Source organism: Ailuropoda melanoleuca, chromosome 6 (genome assembly GCF_002007445.2).
Source record: "Ailuropoda melanoleuca isolate Jingjing chromosome 6, ASM200744v2, whole genome shotgun sequence".
Lineage (NCBI taxonomy): Eukaryota > Metazoa > Chordata > Mammalia > Carnivora > Ursidae > Ailuropoda > Ailuropoda melanoleuca.
Window position 1 is genome coordinate 115442163 of NC_048223.1, and position 16931 is coordinate 115459093.

At 49.2% G+C, this 16931-nt stretch overlaps 1 protein-coding gene across 4 annotated transcripts in view; it reads right to left on the minus strand.

Moving 5' to 3' along the window:
• The window catches only part of GFRA1 (GDNF family receptor alpha 1), a 211528-nt gene extending 194841 nt beyond the window's left edge, over positions 1-16687 (minus strand). Inside the window, exons 1-4 of one of the 4 annotated variants that reach the window (XM_034663329.1) lie at positions 16153-16687; positions 15007-15300; positions 13889-14182; positions 12580-12663 (exon numbers count right to left, since the gene is read on the minus strand). In XM_034663329.1, coding sequence (XP_034519220.1) covers positions 12580-12663; positions 13889-14182; positions 15007-15046 — 418 coding nt within the window. In that variant the 5' untranslated portion in view covers positions 15047-15300; positions 16153-16687. The other 3 variants (XM_034663328.1, XM_019797846.2, XM_034663331.1) reach the window with 3 other exon arrangements.
• Positions 16688-16931: the final 244 nt, after the last annotated feature.

The following is a 16931-nucleotide window of genomic DNA, read 5'->3' on the forward strand; positions in this document are numbered from 1 at the left end:
TCAAGAAAGGACACAGAGAGGCTTCAGTCACTTCTTCGGAACCAGCTCTGGGAGCCACGGTAATTACTGGCAGCAGTCCCAGCAGCCCTCCTTCCTCGTCCTTCCCTCACCAGGCGTGCCCCCGTCTGAGCAGGCATCTCTTTCAATTAAGACAACTCCCTGCATTTAGAATCTTTGAGTTTTTATTCAGACACTCTCTTGCAAAAGGCTCTGAAGAAAGTCGAAGATCTGGTGCAGAAAACAGCCAAGTGACACACAGGACCAGAGTGCCAGAAGAGTAAAATGATATACAGCAAACAAATGAAAATCAAGCCCATGTGTTGAGTCCTCCAAACAGGTACTGTCCATCAGGGTTCCAAAGGGCCACAAGAGGCTGCGCAGGGCCATCCCTCCCAGCCAGAGGACAGCCTGAGCTGAGCCACTGCCCCAAGGGAAAAGGCAGGAGCCCATCCTGAGCCCAGGACAGAGGGCAGCACTGGGGTTGGGACTAGGGGGATCTAGAAGGGCAGGTGGAGACTCTCCTCTCAGGGGTCCCAGACTGTCCACATTGCCACCGCCCACCAGGACAGGCCTCCTTTGACCGGTCAGGTAACTCAACGTCTAAGAAACAATTTGCAGTGACGATCTCTCCTACCGTGATAATTAAGACCCTTCAGGACTTGGCTCCAGACCGCTCTGCATCCTGCACTCACTCCTGCTGGTGCCCGTCTGCTCTGCTGTCATCTGCTCCCCCCACGTCCCCACCCACCTTCCCAGGACCACCCTGTGAGGCCCAGGCAGCCTCACTGACTCCTGACTCCTCTGCCCACCTCTGGCATCTAAATGGGGAGCTGTGTGCACTTGGTCTTTGCATTCTGGAGCCTCGAGCATCTTTTCCCCCCTCCAAGAAGAAGATGAGACTGAGAGAGAAGAGCCTGAACCTGACCTACACTTGCCCTGAGTCCACCAGGAACCGAGGCTAACAGCACCAGTGCTCCAGGCCCCATTTGTTACTTCCCCAGAGGGTACCTCATGTGATAAGAAGTTACTCATTCTCTGGGGCGCCTGGGTGGCACAGCGGTTAAGCGTCTGCCTTCGGCTCAGGGCGTGATCCCAGCGTTGTGGGATCGAGCCCCACATCAGGCTCCTCTGCTAGGAGCCTGCTTCTTCCTCTCCCACTCCACCTGCTTGTGTTCCCTCTCTCGCTGGCTGTCTCTATGTCTGTCAAATAAATAAATAAAATCTTGAAAAAAAAATATTAAAAAAAAAAAAGAAGTTACTCATTCTCAGCAGGCCTATGTCATACTCTAGTCTAGAAGCATCCAGAGTCCTGTGTATACTTTCATGACATAAAACTATACTAAGTTGAACCATATGCAATTTCTGCTTTTCTGCCATGCTGCCCTATAAAAATGGCAATTCCATAGGATTCAGCCTAAAAATGCAGCAATGCTGAGGTAAATTAGCCATCATCCTTCTCCGGTTCTGCTGAGACAAAGGCCAGCCCCTGAGTGTGGCAACCCTGCCTCTCTGCCCAGCTCTACTCCCACAACTGCTTGACCTACGGCTTCAGCCACAGCAAGTGACTTATTTCCAGCACCTCGGCACTCCATGCCTTTGCCCATGCAGTTGCCTCTGCCTAGAATACCCTCCCCAGCCATCCCTCCTTATCAAACTACTATCCATCCTTCAAAACCTGGCCCCAAGTCACCTTCAGCAAGCCTTCTCTGACCCACAACCCCATCAAGTCAGTTCTTCTCTCCCTGGGGCTCTATGTGAGCCCGGTGAAGTTCTACTCATTCACCTACCACTTTGTGTCATTAATTTTTATTGTTTATACCTATCCCTAAATAAAAAAAGAGGGTCCTATTTACCCCTGAATCCCTCTGGCTTCACCCTAGACTCATAGTAAGTTCTTGATAAATACCAGATGAATGAATCTGGCAGAAATGCCATTCCATCACACTGAAATACTGGAAATTGACAGAGATCACAAAAATGACCAATTTTTCTCTTTATTCTAAAACAAGTATATGTATGATATATATATACATATATATATATATATCTCACTCAGTATAAAATGCATGATAATCCTTCATACAGTTTGTGCACTTAACTTTCCCAAAACTCTCTCTCCTGTTATATATTTGCAAATGGATGCTACAGCACAGATTCTGCGGCCAGACTTCCCGGATGAGGATGTGGCTCACCAACTCTTAGGTGTGTGTCCTTTGACAAGTTTCTTATTTGGACCTCGGTTTCCTTATCCCTCCAGTGGGGCTAAGAGTACCTACTATTAAGTAAGGCTGAAACAAGGTATTCCATGTAAACACTTAGCTCATCACCTCCCACAGCTGTTGAAATTATTATGACTTTTATTTCTCTTGAGGTCTCATTGGGAATATATTTAGAGTTTTCAGTCCAGTCACTCCTTTTCTCATTCAAAATGCCACTTGCTAAGTTCAAGAGTGCAAGAAAACAGTGGTTCCAATGAGGGCTCTCCAGAATGCATGGATTTCCTGGTATCTTCTTCATCAAGAGTTTATTTGAAACTCATAGTAACAGGGATCAATGAAACATTTCATAAACATGGGCTTTAAGAAACCTGCTGGCCTGTTCCGACAACGAATGCAATCAATACTTATTTTCATACATTATTAACTGTATACCGAACGATAATGTGCAAAGGGTAATAGAAATAATAGTCAGCATGGTGTTTCTGAGACCATTCAGAGGGACGTAAAGGAAAGGGGTACCAGCATGGTGTAAGACAAACGAATAGAATATTAGGTCACCTTAAAGTGGGACTAAACTATGTATTCCTTTTCTTTACCACTGTGTAATGCTATTTATACGACAACATGACAAAAAATGGCCCTAGGCATTCTGCTCTACTTTAGAAGCCTTCCATCTCACACTGAAATGAAAAAAGATACAATCCAGAAATTGCTTCTTTGGTTAATATTTCTACAGTTCCGCAGGAATGGTTTTAATAGCGTGCGTGTTCTGGATTTCGGTTGTCAATTAAGAACCCAACAGAATGCAGGGATAAATATTAAAATAATAGATACTGGCTTCTATTTCAACGTTAGAGGCCCTTTGTTGAACAGGGTTTTTTTAGGTGGAAGACAAAGAAGGAAAAACTAGGAATTAAGGAGGGAGGCAAGGAACTAGATACCTTCACGTTAAGAACCACATAAATGATCCCAGGTCTGCGTTTAAAAGTTCATCACATAGCAGCACCAAGAGATGCAGGAGCAAGATGCAAATCTGAATTCTTCCACTCACCGGCTGTGTGGCCCTGAGAAAGCTACTCAACCTCTCTGAACCCAGGTGTCCTCCTCAGAAATCAGAGATAATACCTAGCTTTTAGTGTAACCAGGGACCAAAATGAAAACATGCCCATGGATAAGCTGGGCAGTGCAGGGCACTCAGCAGGACTCTCCAGGGGTACTCCTCTCCCCACCCCTACCTCCCCTTTAAAAAGAGGGCAGGTCTGAAGATTACACAGCTCTGGGACTGATGGGCAGAATCCCAGAGAGAACTGTGGTTTGACCAAAAATAGGCCATTTGACCAAATGATTAAAAGTCTGTCATATGCTAATGCTTGGACGGGGCGGACCTTGGGCCAATTGAGTACCAGTAAATTGCAATTGATTTTCGAAGAAATTGCTAGTTCTCTTGCCTTTCCTCAGCTGTGTCACACTCTCTCACACACAGCTGCCTTTGTCACAGCCAGAACCCACTGCAACACATGTCAAGGAAGATCTTTTTGAGGCGAAATGTTTCATAATACGGATAGCCACATTCACGCACACACTATCAATACACACAGCCCTGACCAGGCAGGTACACAAATACATCTATAACTCTGTGTGTGTATGCACATGTTTATATAGGTTTTTAGGGGACTCGAATTTAGAAACAATTCTGCACCATGGTTGTACGTTTCTGTATGTTTTGCAACTCCCTCTGTGGTTGGAGAGCTATCCCGACTCATTTTTATTTTTTTACAACAATCTACTGTTTGAATAAAGATCCTAAAAGAGCACAGCCCTGGAACCTCCTCTCCACACACTCCCCAGCCCTATCTATGTAAATTCTTGGCTATGAAAAGAAAATGGTTAAAAGATCACAGATGATAAAAAATCATAAGAATAAAGGTTAACAATAGCTGCTTTCACCCCTAATTTCTGATATGGTGATAGACCCTCTTAGAACATTAATTAGAATGGAAAGAGATGAAAGAAAGGCCCAGGGGACATAATAAATTAGCCCCTTATGCAAATCACCCATTCGTTTTCATCACTGACCCAGCTAGCTGAGTCTCTAAATTACGGGAAGTGGTTAGCTTCTTTAACAAAAAATTCCAGATGAAAGATTAATTTTTTTTCTAATCTGAAGGCTGGGAGGGCTTACAGCAAAAAAATAATTTCTCGCTTTCCCTTGCAGATGACTCTGAAGGGGGCCAAAAAAATATGAAAATTAACGTTCTGGCTCCTGGTTCCTGTTGCCAAACAGAGACTTATTAATTAACCCTTGTTCTGAAACAATTCCAAAACAGACAACAATCCCCTTAACTAAAGCCAATGGCTGTGGTCTCACCCTAACTGCATAAAAACCAAGAATGCCATCCCAGCGGGTACACAGACCTGAGTAGGTAAAGGACAATTTAAAGGAGGTGGGGAAATGCCAGGATGTGGAGAGTTTCCAATATCAATTTAAAAACAAACACACACCTAATTTTACTTGTCATCACTGTCCCGCACAATTTATGTTCTACTGCCCTAGAAATTTATGGAACTCTCAGTTTTCTTATCAGTAGAATAAAGGGATTGGACTAGAATGACCTCCAAAAGTCCTGCTGCATCTACAAACCAGTGATCTTATTTATCCTTTTGTAAAACAAATAAGGCACATCTGATCATTTAATTTGTTTAAATATAATCTTCTGACATGCACTGTGTCTACTGAACTCGCTCCTGGCTTCATTTTCTCTTTCTTATCTCATTTTCCCCTTGTCCCTGTTTTTCCCACTTCTTACTTTGTTTCATCTTCCTCCATGTATCCAAATGAGATGCCTTAAACACATTTTGGTTCAAGTAAGGTGTATATTGAATAAATCATGCTTCATAAGTGTTATTAATGTGAAAAATGTATATACCGAGATGCCAAGTTTCTTTGGTCTGAAGGCAATGCTCGAAAGAAAAACAGTAAGTCCCAGAATAATTCAAGATTCAATATGCAGGTCCTTGGAAAAGGAAGAAAAATATGTGAAAGATCATTCTAGTTCACTGCTGTCATTTTATAAAAGGAGTGGCTGCCCCTAGGGAAGGGTAGACACTCGCCCAAGGTCACCTGGCTAGTGAGGGGTACAATCAGAAGCAAGACACCAGTCTCTTGATTCCCAGAGCAGTGCTCCTTGGACCAAATAATCCTGATTTGACACCTTCTTTTGCGAATTGGTACTATATCCCAGAGAATCAAAAAAAGGACATCCTTTGGAAAGAATAAGCTTGGATAGCAGAAAAATTAAGAGATGGCAGAAAGAAACACTTCTAAGGGCTAAGGAGAAGGAATGAGGACAGACCTACCGGCTATAAATAATTTTGCACCTTGTAACAATCTTCGGTTCATGCAATTACCTGTCACTCACTGATGTTTTATCTCCCCTCTTCTGGTAACGGGACCAAGGGTCACGCTATGCAAAAATATTTGACTGTCTCTACCTTCACAGCCTTCCCTGGAACACTCAGGCCTTGGCCATAAGTATCTTGCCACTGGAGTGACCTGCTGTTTTAACCATGAAACTTCTCGAGGTTGACAGTTAATCTAAGTAACAAAATTTGCCTCTGGGATGTGGTCAGTGATACAAGAAGACATACATTCCTCAGGTCATCATGCAGTTAATCAGAAAGTATGTGTAACCTAAGACTTAATTAAAAAAAAAAAGATGTGTGTGTGCATATATATATATATATATATATTCATATATATACACATATGCATATATAAAGGAAAATTCTGGAAAGTCTCATATCAACATGTTTACAGTGGTTATCTTTGGGAGCTGTGACTAGAGGGGATTTAAATTCCTTTTCCTTTTTTAAACCCGTTTGTAATTTCTTACTGCTCTACAAAAAAATAAAATGAGGTGCTGAGGGGTTGGAGAGGGAGAGAATTCGAATCAAAAGTAGTGGTCTGTGAAAGTGAGATGTAAGGGTACTTCGCACTGCCTGTGGAGACGGACGCCTCTCCCGGGTTTAAGGCATGCCCTTCTCGGGGAGCAGTAATTCTTCCTGCTAGGAGGGGCGTTGGAGAGCAGATTTATGAGGAGAGGTTAGAAGAATGGGAATCAGTCAAGCTGAGAAGGGAAAGCTGATCACAAGAATCCGTCAGCACAGGAAGAGCCCCCAGCCTGGGGATCACCAGCTGCCACACACTCACCTCTGACCAAAGAGCGTAAAAACAGGGCCCCAAAGAACAGGGGGATTCAGAGCAGGAGTAAGGAAGACCCTCCCCAACGGGAAGTGAAGACTCAAATGGGGTTATTAAGAGGCAGGAACTTTCCTCCAGGCCCCTTTAGATAAAGGCTAGATTTTTCATGTTTGTCCATGGTAGTTTACGAGCAGTCTTCCTGAAGGTTCAGGGCTGCCGTCCTTTCGTTGTTCCCTGATCAGGAAACAAGGTCTGCTGAAAAGAGCCCCAGTCTTGGAGTCAGGAGCGAGCCAACAGCTAGCGTGGCCGCGGCACAGCGCTGAGAACGTCTGAGACTTATGAGGGGCCAGGAATGCTTCGGGGACTAGGCGAGTATTTTACGTACAGCGTCTTCAAAGCCCCAAGAACCTGTAAGGGAATAACCTTCATCTCATTTTACATGCAAGGAGCCTGAGGCACAGTGAACTCAAGTGAGGTGCCCAAGACAAAGCGGGTGGCAGAGCTAGGATGCACCCAGGTCGGCGGACCCCAGAGCGTGTGTTCTCTCTCCACACTGGCATGCACAAAGGGCTGGAGGCGCAAAGCTGCCCGGGGCACTGGTGGGACAGCAGGTGGTCAACCGGCTTGTTTGGACACAGGGTGGCTGGGGTGAGGTGGAAGGTCAGTTAGTAGAAGAATTTAAGGAAGAAGACTGAAGCCATACAGTTCTTCTAAGCACTGGGGTGCTAAGATAAGGCCTGCCAATGAGGAGGCCAGGGTGGATTGGGAGAAACTTGACACCGGGAACGCCAGGAGGAAGGTCAATGCAAAGTTCAAGTGAGAGATCAGATGAGTATATTTAGGGAATGGAGAGAGGAGAGCACAGCAGGTAGACTGCAAAAGATTTGGTGATGGGTCCAGCTGAAGGAATGAGAATGGCAGAGGGGGTGGCAGGAACCCCAAAGCTTATAACTCAGGCAGACAATGCCATATGTGAGACAGGAGGCTCGGGACAGAAAGGGGAGGGATGGTGAGACCCATTTTGGATGTGTGCTGGGTTTGAAGTAACTGAGCTACATCCAGGCAGAGTGTCCAGGACTCAGCTGGAAATGCTGGTTGAGAGCTCAGGAGAGGCTGGAACAGGAGGGAACGCTCTGAGTCTTCAGTAAAGTGGTAGCGGCGGTCCTAGGAATGGATGAAACGTGTCCCGACAGCATGCAGAACAGAAAGAGGCTAACACTCCCCTAAGGCATTACCATGTTCTAGCAAAGTCCTAGGGGCTACCCTCAAGCACTGTGGCCCTGGCCAAGTCACGTCCCCTCTCTGAGCTTCAATTCTGTAAAAGCAGAAGGTTAGACTAGATCTCTATGGCCCTTCTCTGATATTCAAGCACCCACGGTTAACGAGACGATTACTCAGAACCAGGAAGAAGGCTGGGCATACACCCAGCAGAGCAAGCAGGTCCCCCAACTTTCCAGTGGGAAAGACAGACACATGCATAAGTCCTCTCAATACCCTGTGATTAACAGCTATCGTGAAGGCAAGAACAAAATGCAGCATGAAAGCGTCTCAAGTAGAAGTGCCTGTCTGGGGGAATTCCAGGATGGCCCCCAGAGATGAAACTGGATCTAGGTCTTGAGGAACTAACAACGACTTCCCCATCAGAGGCAAGAGCATGAGCAAAGGCACAAGAAAGTGAAGACACATGAAGTGCTTGGGGAATGGATTGCTCAGTGAACTTGAGTGGACAGGGGGTGACGGGGCTTGGAGAAGGAGGGCGGGCGCAAGCTGACCTGGGAAGGAGTTTACCATATGCCAGAACGGGAACAAGGAACCAACGGGGATTCTCACCTATTGGGACAACAGGATTAGAGGGGGTTATGGAGAGCCGAGTGGAAAGCAAAGGGCCACCACACATCCCAGTAGCTGGTATTTACAAACACTTCTCTCTCTTGTCCTGATTTGACAAGACAGCACAGGACCTGATAAGACTCTTCTTCAACATGTAAAATTTTTAAGAAAGCTTTTTTTTTTTCCATAATGACATAAGTATGATGGCACATTAAAACGGAAATGCTAAACATGGCTAATTATTCACAGCATCATTCAGAAAAAGGGGCCATACACAAAAGAGTGTTTAGGGGCATGTCATCCTGAAGCAAACTATTTCCAATTGTGTGGCAATTGATGTCAAGATCCTAAGGCTTCGTGGGAAGGTCTAAGCCACTCCTAGGACTTGGCAGGAAATGATGACAGAGCCAGAGAGCTAGACCTTTGTCTTTCACCAAGCCAGAGTCAGCATGTCAAACCCTAATACCCCTCTTTCCCCACATCCATCTCGCTTCTTGTTTACAATACCATCGGCCCTGGTTATTATTGAGAAAGGCCTGGCACCTCCTGACTCTTCTCTACAAAATCCAACCTCCCAATCAATGCTTAAGCCCTGGAGCCCTCTTTCTCTCTCGTTGCCACAGAGGTGCTTACACCCCCCTCTGATCCTCCAATCTCAGGCTCTTCTTGGCACCTGCTGTGCTTTCAGAATTTCTGGCTACTTCGCTCTCCCCCTCCAGAGAGTCAAAACACATGGCCAACAGGTTCACCTCCCTTTCAAATCACTATTTACTTCTTGCTGCTTCTAGAACTTGCAGGAAGAAGAAAAGGCAAGGTTAAAGAGCAGAGAGTCATGGCAGATGTGAACCATACGTGGTGGCTTTGTCCTCAGAACCTCCATGTGCCCACACGGCTCTGCCCTCTTGACTCCCAAGACGATGTTCCATATTCTCTCCTCTCCTCCAACATCCTCTTGCACTGGCTCCCTCTTTCCTTTGTACATTCCCACTCACTGCCTGGTTCTTCCCGCTTGAGACCCCTAAAAACCACACAGGCATCAACCCACAATGAAGGCCCCTCCTTGAGCCCTTAAATGTGCTTTCAAGGCCACACGCTTCCACCGACACATTTCCACAAGGGTTGTGCCATTGCAATTCTCCAATTCTCGCCTGACTAGGCTGTTTGATTTCCTTCCTGCAGCTGAGGCTTCAGAACAGAGATGACAGGTTTGAGACTCTATCTCATTTTTGTTCCCTTCCTTGTTCCTGCCAGGCCACTGACAGCACCTCAATATGGCTTTTTAACTGGTGATCAAGTAAACAACGGCAAAGACGGCTGTGGCTTTGAGGAATCCAAAATGGAAACACAAGAATGTCAAACATGTCTTGTTCAGTGAGACGATTCAGCTCACACTTAATGTATGTGGATAAACATTCACTTCACATTGGGCAAAGAAACCCAAATATGGAAACTCTGATTGCTACCATATCTGTAAAAGGCAGAGGCCCTGTTGTCCTGGTTTCCTCAGAGAGATTTTCAAGGCAGGAGAGATGTTCTAGAAACTCAGAATCAAACCACGAAAAGCAACATTTATCATCCTGCTCCTCTGTCCTTCCCTCTCCTACAAATGCCAAACTGGATAATATGCATTATTCAATGACTTAAAACCTCTCAAGGTTCCATTTGGCTTCCCTATACCCACTTAGGGAACACCGTCACTGTCAGAGGTCAAAGCTCATTAGTGCTGGAACCTAAATTCAATGCCCTTGAGAGAGAAAATGTAGCTCCAGACAAGGCCTTCCTGGCTCTGATTAATTCATTATGACTTCTGGGTTCCCAGCAGGACAGGTCTCACAAAGTCAGGGTCATATTTGCTATGAAAAGAAACCTGGCTGAGAAAGGGATCCAAGAAAATGAACGAATGAAACTTGGTCCATATGCAGAAGAATTCCCAATACTCAGAAGAAATTCAGACAACCCAGGGGTATCTGAGAATGACCAACCCATTTTAACAGTAGAAGGAATGCAAGGATTGAAAGCACAATAGAAGAGCACAGTGCAGGGGTTCGGGAGGTGACCTCAGTCTTCCCTCAGAATCATGAGCTATTAGAACGAGAGACTATTTACTCCCACGGTCTCATTATACCAAGAAAAAGAGAACACCGGAAAGGGAAACGGAGTCTGTTGCAGTCCTATAGTCCATAGCAGTTCTGAAATTAAAACCCAAAGGAGCCTTCCACCTTGCCTGCATCCTCACCATCCACAGGAAGGCTCGTAGCCCTCCAAGCACCAGCACAAAGACCAAGGAGAAAGGCTCCAGGGGACAGACAGCAGGCAAGAGGCACTGCCCCTCAAAGCACTAGGAAGGCCGGGTTCGCTCTTGGTACACCATGGGCCACATCCCAGCCCTGCTCCTATAGACCTGCCCCTGTGAGATCAGATGTCTGTGCACCTTTCCTCCAGGACTTGAGATGCTGCCCCAGCTGGGCCAAGGGGACAGGGAGGGAGCATTAGTAGGGCTCTGGAGTGGAAATTATTATCATCATTATTTGGATAATATATGAATGCCTCTGATACTAAACTTATATCCTTAACCCAAAACACATACACACACACACACACATCTCCTCTGAACCAAAAACAGAATAACGTAGAGGAATGCTTCTCCACCTTCATGTGTATATGAAGCAGCCCGCCCAGGGATCTTCTTAAAATGTAAATTCTGATTCAGTAGCCCTGGGATGGAGCCTGAAATACCACACTTCTAACCAACTCCCAGGTGATGTCCATGCCACTGGTCAATAGATCACACTCCGGGTAGCAAGGGGCAGAGGTTCAAAAGCTTAGAATTAAACAAAACTGGGTTTCAATTCTGGTTTCGCTAATCATGAGCTTTGTGATCTTGGGCTGGTTTCCTAACTCCACACTGCCTCATTTACTTCATTCCTAAACTGGAAATAATAATATCTAAGACGCACAGAAGATTGTTATCTAAGTTAATGATAAAAAGTTCTTAACAGAGGGGCGCCTGGGTGGCTCAGTCAGTTAAGCCTCTGACTCTTGATTTCCGCTTAGGTCATGATCTCAGGGTCCCGGGATGGAGCCCCTCATGGGGTTCCATCGGTGCTCAGCACAGTGGGCTTGGCCCTCTCCCTCTGCTCCTCCCCCTGCTTGCTCGCGCTCTCTCTTGCTCTCTCTCACTCAAATAAATAAATGAATAAAATCTTTTTTTAAAAAAGTTCTTAACCCAGTGCCTGGAATATAATAGGGGCTTAATTGATGCCAGTTGCTGGCTGTCTCTAAGATTCTTGAGGGCAGGGGCGACATCTGTCTGGCTCCCTGCCAAAATCCCAATGGCTAGAATGTAGTAGGTACTCAATGGATGTTTGTGAGTGAATGTAAATATCAGTATTTACATAATCCCTTGGTTCTATGGCTTTCTGCAGGAAAACAGAAAACATTTAGAACACCAGAACACTCTCCCCCATAACAAACCATCAGCTCATAGAATTCAGCATTCACCACCATGTACAACCACCAATAAAACGTATCATTTGTGATGGTTGCATACACTTGAGAAAATGTCTTAAGTGTAAACAAATAAAGGCAACATCAGTCTGGAATCTGTATGTCATTAAGAGAAATTACTGCCTTGCTCATTATTTATGGGGCTGTCTGAATGCCAGTGTTATGAAAAACTTAATTCTGAAACTAAGTTCACTTCCAAAACAAACGTACAATAGCAAAGACAGACAAAACAAACCATGGGAAGCGAGATCACTTTTTGAGGGGCCACTGGGGCAGTAATACATTCTTTGATACATGCACACACTTGCTCAGGACAAATTAAAAATAGAATTAACAAATGGTAGAGTTGAATCTTTTAAATCAAAGGCAGACAAGTCAGTCTATCAGAAATTCTTCAACAATCTAAGATTATCTTCAGAAGTCTCATAATATAAGTGGCATCACTGACACGGATCCCATTTGCAGGGAGGCACTGTGAATGGTATGTAGCAAGAAGGGAGTATGATTGCCACCTACAGACAGAAGTCCCTATGCAAGAGCTAGCCAATCATATTCTAATGTGAAAAAAAAAATCAACCAAGTCACCTCCCTCCAACCTCTTTCAAATCACCACACCACATTACTTCATTTAGAATTACTTTCAAGTCATACAATCATCTCTAGGCATTCTGCCTCTTCATTATCATCATCCTATTTCTAATTTCCCAGAAACGCTGTGCCATTCAACTATCTACTGAGACGCTCTCTGAGAGCCAAAGGGAATGCAAGCCAATGGATTTCAAGCAGGCAAAGGCATCGGAGTGGAAGCATGAATCTGCTTACCTGGTATGAATGGGACCACCCGGAATATATCAGACAATCTGCTGTTAACTGGTTCGTAAGGGGAATCTTCAAGCAGATCATTTCCTAAAAACCACAGAAAGATAGAGAGGGCTTAGATCTGGAAAGCAGGCATATTCCAGAGAGTTTTTGTTACTGAATCTAAATTCTAATGATGTTATGATTGTGTAACAAAAAGATGCTGAAACTTTCAAAGGTCTCAAATGCATCTATTTGGCTTTGGTTATTTTGCATTCCCTCTGCCTTTGTTGTCCTTCCTCTCCCCAGAGTGCCATGAAAACACTGGAGAGCAACCCAGCTTGATCTTGCCAGAAAACTCTCCCACTCTTTGCAAAGGAATGAAATAAGAGAGGAAGGAGCCAGTGATGTCACCAGCCCAGCTTACCTCCAGGAGCCAATGGAAGAAAAGTGACCCAAAAAGAGGCCCCCTTTTCTTTGCTCCTCAACATAGCATGTAGCCAGAAAGCTGGGATATGGCTATTAAACAGCCTCTGAAATAGGGTTTCATTGTAACAGGTTCTGGAGCAAGAGGCAGCTAAGAGGTCAAATCTGTATGTTACAAATGTTCAGTGTCTCAGTGGAGAATGAATTCCCTGGACGTCTGTGTTAGATTTACAAACACCAGCCACCTCTGGCACACAAGGACCAAAAAATTCCCATTGGAATGGATGGTTGTGACAAGTGGCCCTTTTTCTCTCAAAGCCACTTCTGTGTTAACCAAGGTTGAGCCCCACCAGCTGGTTCAAGATTCAGCTAATCTAAGATGACAAATGGTTTTTCACACATCTGCCTTTGATCAGGTTTGAGGAGGGTAAAGATAGAATAGGGTCTACTGGACCTTTTATTCTTAATTCTTTATCTTATGTCAGAATAGATAGAAGGAAAGAAGAAAGGGGAGAAATTCCGGACACGATTCAGGGCAAGTCTTTGTGTTCTTATCCTCTGAAGCTCTCCTTGGAGAGAAGTTGAGTCTCTGCCCTGTCCTTTAAAGGGCTCCTACTCGGATGCTCTGACCAGGTTTCAGAGAGGTCAGCGGGGCAGTGGCGGGGGGGGGGTGTCCCCCACCCCCTCACGGGTTTTCCAACAACCAGGCCCCAACAATGCTGCTCGGAAGGCAGCAAACACCAGCTGCCGCTGTCCCTGGGGGCCAATGAAAGGTCCTCATTCTGCAGCTGGGGAGAATCGAGGAGAGGATGAGGTCAGCGGGACCCGGGCGAGGGGCCCGCCTGCCTTTGTGGGGTGAGGGGTGAGGGGCGGGGGTGGGGCGGGGGCAAGGCCGGTTGGCGCGTACCCTGCAGGCTCTGGTACATGCTCCAGTAGATGCGCAGGCAGTTCTTCTCCTTCTTCATGCCCCGCTTGCAGCGGCAGTTGTAGAGGGACTTCTGCTTGAGGGCCTCCATGGCGCTGCGGCACTCGTCCTTGGCCTCCAGGCCCGATGTCAGGCTGAAGTTGGTCTCCTTGCCAGCCACGCACTGCCTCAGCGTGCGGTACTTGGTGCTGCAGCTCTGCTCCTTCAGGCACTGGTCGCTGGCTTTCACGCAGTCCAGGCGGTCCCCGCCGCTCACCTCGGCCGACAGGAGCACGTCTGCGGGCGGAGGGCAGGGAGCGTGAGGGCAGCCGGGCAGGGACCCGAAGCCTCAGGCTCCGGGGAGCGCGCGTGCCCGACCCGGCTCCTGGGGTGCCCTGCGCAGCCCGCGGGCCCGCCCCTCTACGCCGGGGAGGCGTTTTCCCGCCCTGGGACCCGGGGCCGCCGGTTCTTCCCGCTATGCCAAGCTTGGGCCGGCGTGGCTTTGCGGGCTGTTTGCGGTTTGCCCCGGCGCTCGCGCTGCCCACCGCGCGTGCCCGCCCCGCCGCTCCGGGGCCGCCGGGCGGGAGCCGCTGCTCGGCCTCTGGGAGCCGCTCGCTCGGCCCCGCCCGACGGAAGCCGGGGGCTTTCCGAAGAGGGAGGTCGGCTGCGGGCAGGGCAAGGGGCAAGGGGCGGGCGAGCACGGGTCCGCGGCCCGCCGGGCGGGGAGCGCTCAGACACTATTCCGGGAAAAGTTTTCCCTTCGAAGTTTACTCTCGCAGTCAATGCTCGCCCACACCCCACCTGCCCGCTGCGCTTCCGGGAGCTCCCGGGACTCGCAAAGAGCGCTGGTCCCGGGGCTGGAGGGGCTCGGACCCCTTAACCCCGCCAGGATAGGCCATTAAAAAGCCCAGAAAATAAAAACCAAGCACAAAAAGCTGCGGGCAAGTGCCGCGCCATCACCGCCTCCCAAGCCCAGGGTGCTGAGGATTCAAGATCCCCTTCCCCAAAACGAAACTTCGCCCTCCCACACCCAGGCAGCCGCGCTGCAATGGGGGGGGGCTGCCTCGAGTACCCCTCGGAAAGACTCAGGGGTTAGAAAGCTAGCGGAGGCCTCGACTTACCCAGGAGCGGCAGCGCGAAGTACAAGGTCGCCAGGAACATGGTGCCGGCGCCCAGCTGGTCCCGGCCCCCCCCAAAATCCTGAGCCGCCGCTGGGTCTCGACGAGGGAGCTCAGCATACAGCGATCCCCGGACGGCCGCGCTGCTCTGGCCGCCCAAAGTTCAGTTCCATCCAGTGCGAGAGGAAACTCCCGGGTCCGTCCGCCGCCGCCGCCGCCGGCGACTCAGCTCCCGGCTGGCGGCTGGCACGAGGGTGGGAGGCGGTTCCGCTTTTAGGGGTTCAGGTCTGACCCAACCTGGAAGGGAGAGCGCGCTTTGAAATGAGAGCCGAGAGCGCTAGAACCTCCCCCGCCCCTCTGCCCTCCCCTGCTCCCGCCTTGGGGGACTTTCTAGCGCCCGGGTGAGGGCCCACCCCTAACCGGGTCGGGGCGCAGGAAGGGGGCGCGGGGGGGAGGCATGTACGTGTATTCCGGGGAGCCGCCCGCAAGGGCAGGGTAGGGGCTGGAGAGGTCGGACGTGAGCTCCTGAAGTCCAAGGGGTGTCTATCGGGTCCAACCCAAGAGGCTGAACGCAAGCAAATAAATAAATAACGTTACTTTCCGAGCACTAAGAGCGGAGCCAGCAGCTGCCTGGAGTCGAAGCACACGGCGGCGGCAGCTCTTTCTCCAGCCCTGGCGCAGAAAGAGCCCCTTCTCGCTGGAAGTTCGCCGCCCCCTCCTCCAGCCAGCTCGCTCGCTCTGCTGCCGGCCCTCTTCACCCAAACCGCCAATCGCTGCCCCCGGTCGCCGTCTCCCGCTCCTCCCCGGGCTCGCCTCCTTTCTGAGGCAACCGGGCGAGGGGGAACCGTCGGCCCTAGGGCCGAAACCCGGCTCACGCGCCCCTACCCGCGGCGTGTCCTCCGCTCCCTCCCCGGTGTCCGCGCCGGGCACAGGGTTGCCCGGCGCCCTGGACTCGGGCTCATCAACGCCACCGCCCGGGGCGAGCGCATTGGCCGGCAGCCCCGGAGCTCCAGGGCAGGTGCAGCCCCGAGCCCCGCGCGCTCCCGGACCCCAAAGTTGAGGGGCGCCTGCAAGAGGCGAGAGGGGGTGGGGGAGCGGCGATGGGCTCCCAAATCCACAGAACGAGAAAACTCTCCAAATGCCACCAACCTGGACTCAATCGACCGCGTCCGGCTGTGTCGAGGAGCCAGTTTGTTTATTTATTTATTTATTTATTTTGGGGGGTGTCCCCGCCCCTTCCTTCCCTTTCCGGGCTCACTTGTCTGCGCTAGGAAGAAGATGCGGTAATCTTCGAGAGCTCAAAGGGGCTGAGTTGGGCCAGGACGATTTCCGAGCGGAGCCCCTTGGCTCTCGGGTGCCGGTTAGGGATATTGGAAGCTGCGCGGAGGCTAGCGGGCTCCGAGGCCAGATTTCTTTGCCTCAGGACCCTCGGCCTGCTCCTGCTCTTGACGCCCCATAGCCCACCCGCCAGCCCCCTCTGAGGCCCGCACGCACGAACACCGCAGACGAACACACCCGTCCGCGGTGAGACTCGGCGCCGGACCTAGCACGCGCGCACAGGACACGCAGCGCTATGCAGCCGGCAGCGAGTCCTGCTAGACTCTCTCTCTCTCTCCCTCTCTCTCCCCCCTCTCTCGCAGACACACACACACACACACTCAGACACAAAAGGGCACAATGCACAACGGCTCTTTCTTCAGTCCTACTGCAATCGAATCAGACCCTTCTTCCGAACACAAAGTTTTTCCCCACGTCACTCGCGGCTATGACTCAAGACTTGGCGCGTTAGGGACACACTCAGACCCAGACCCTCGGAGCCGAGATCGCAGGATATGCCCACGCACCGATCCACGCCAGCGCGCACGCACTCACACATGCACACGCAGCCTCTCTCTCTCTCTCTCTCTCTCTCTCCCTCTCTCTTTCTC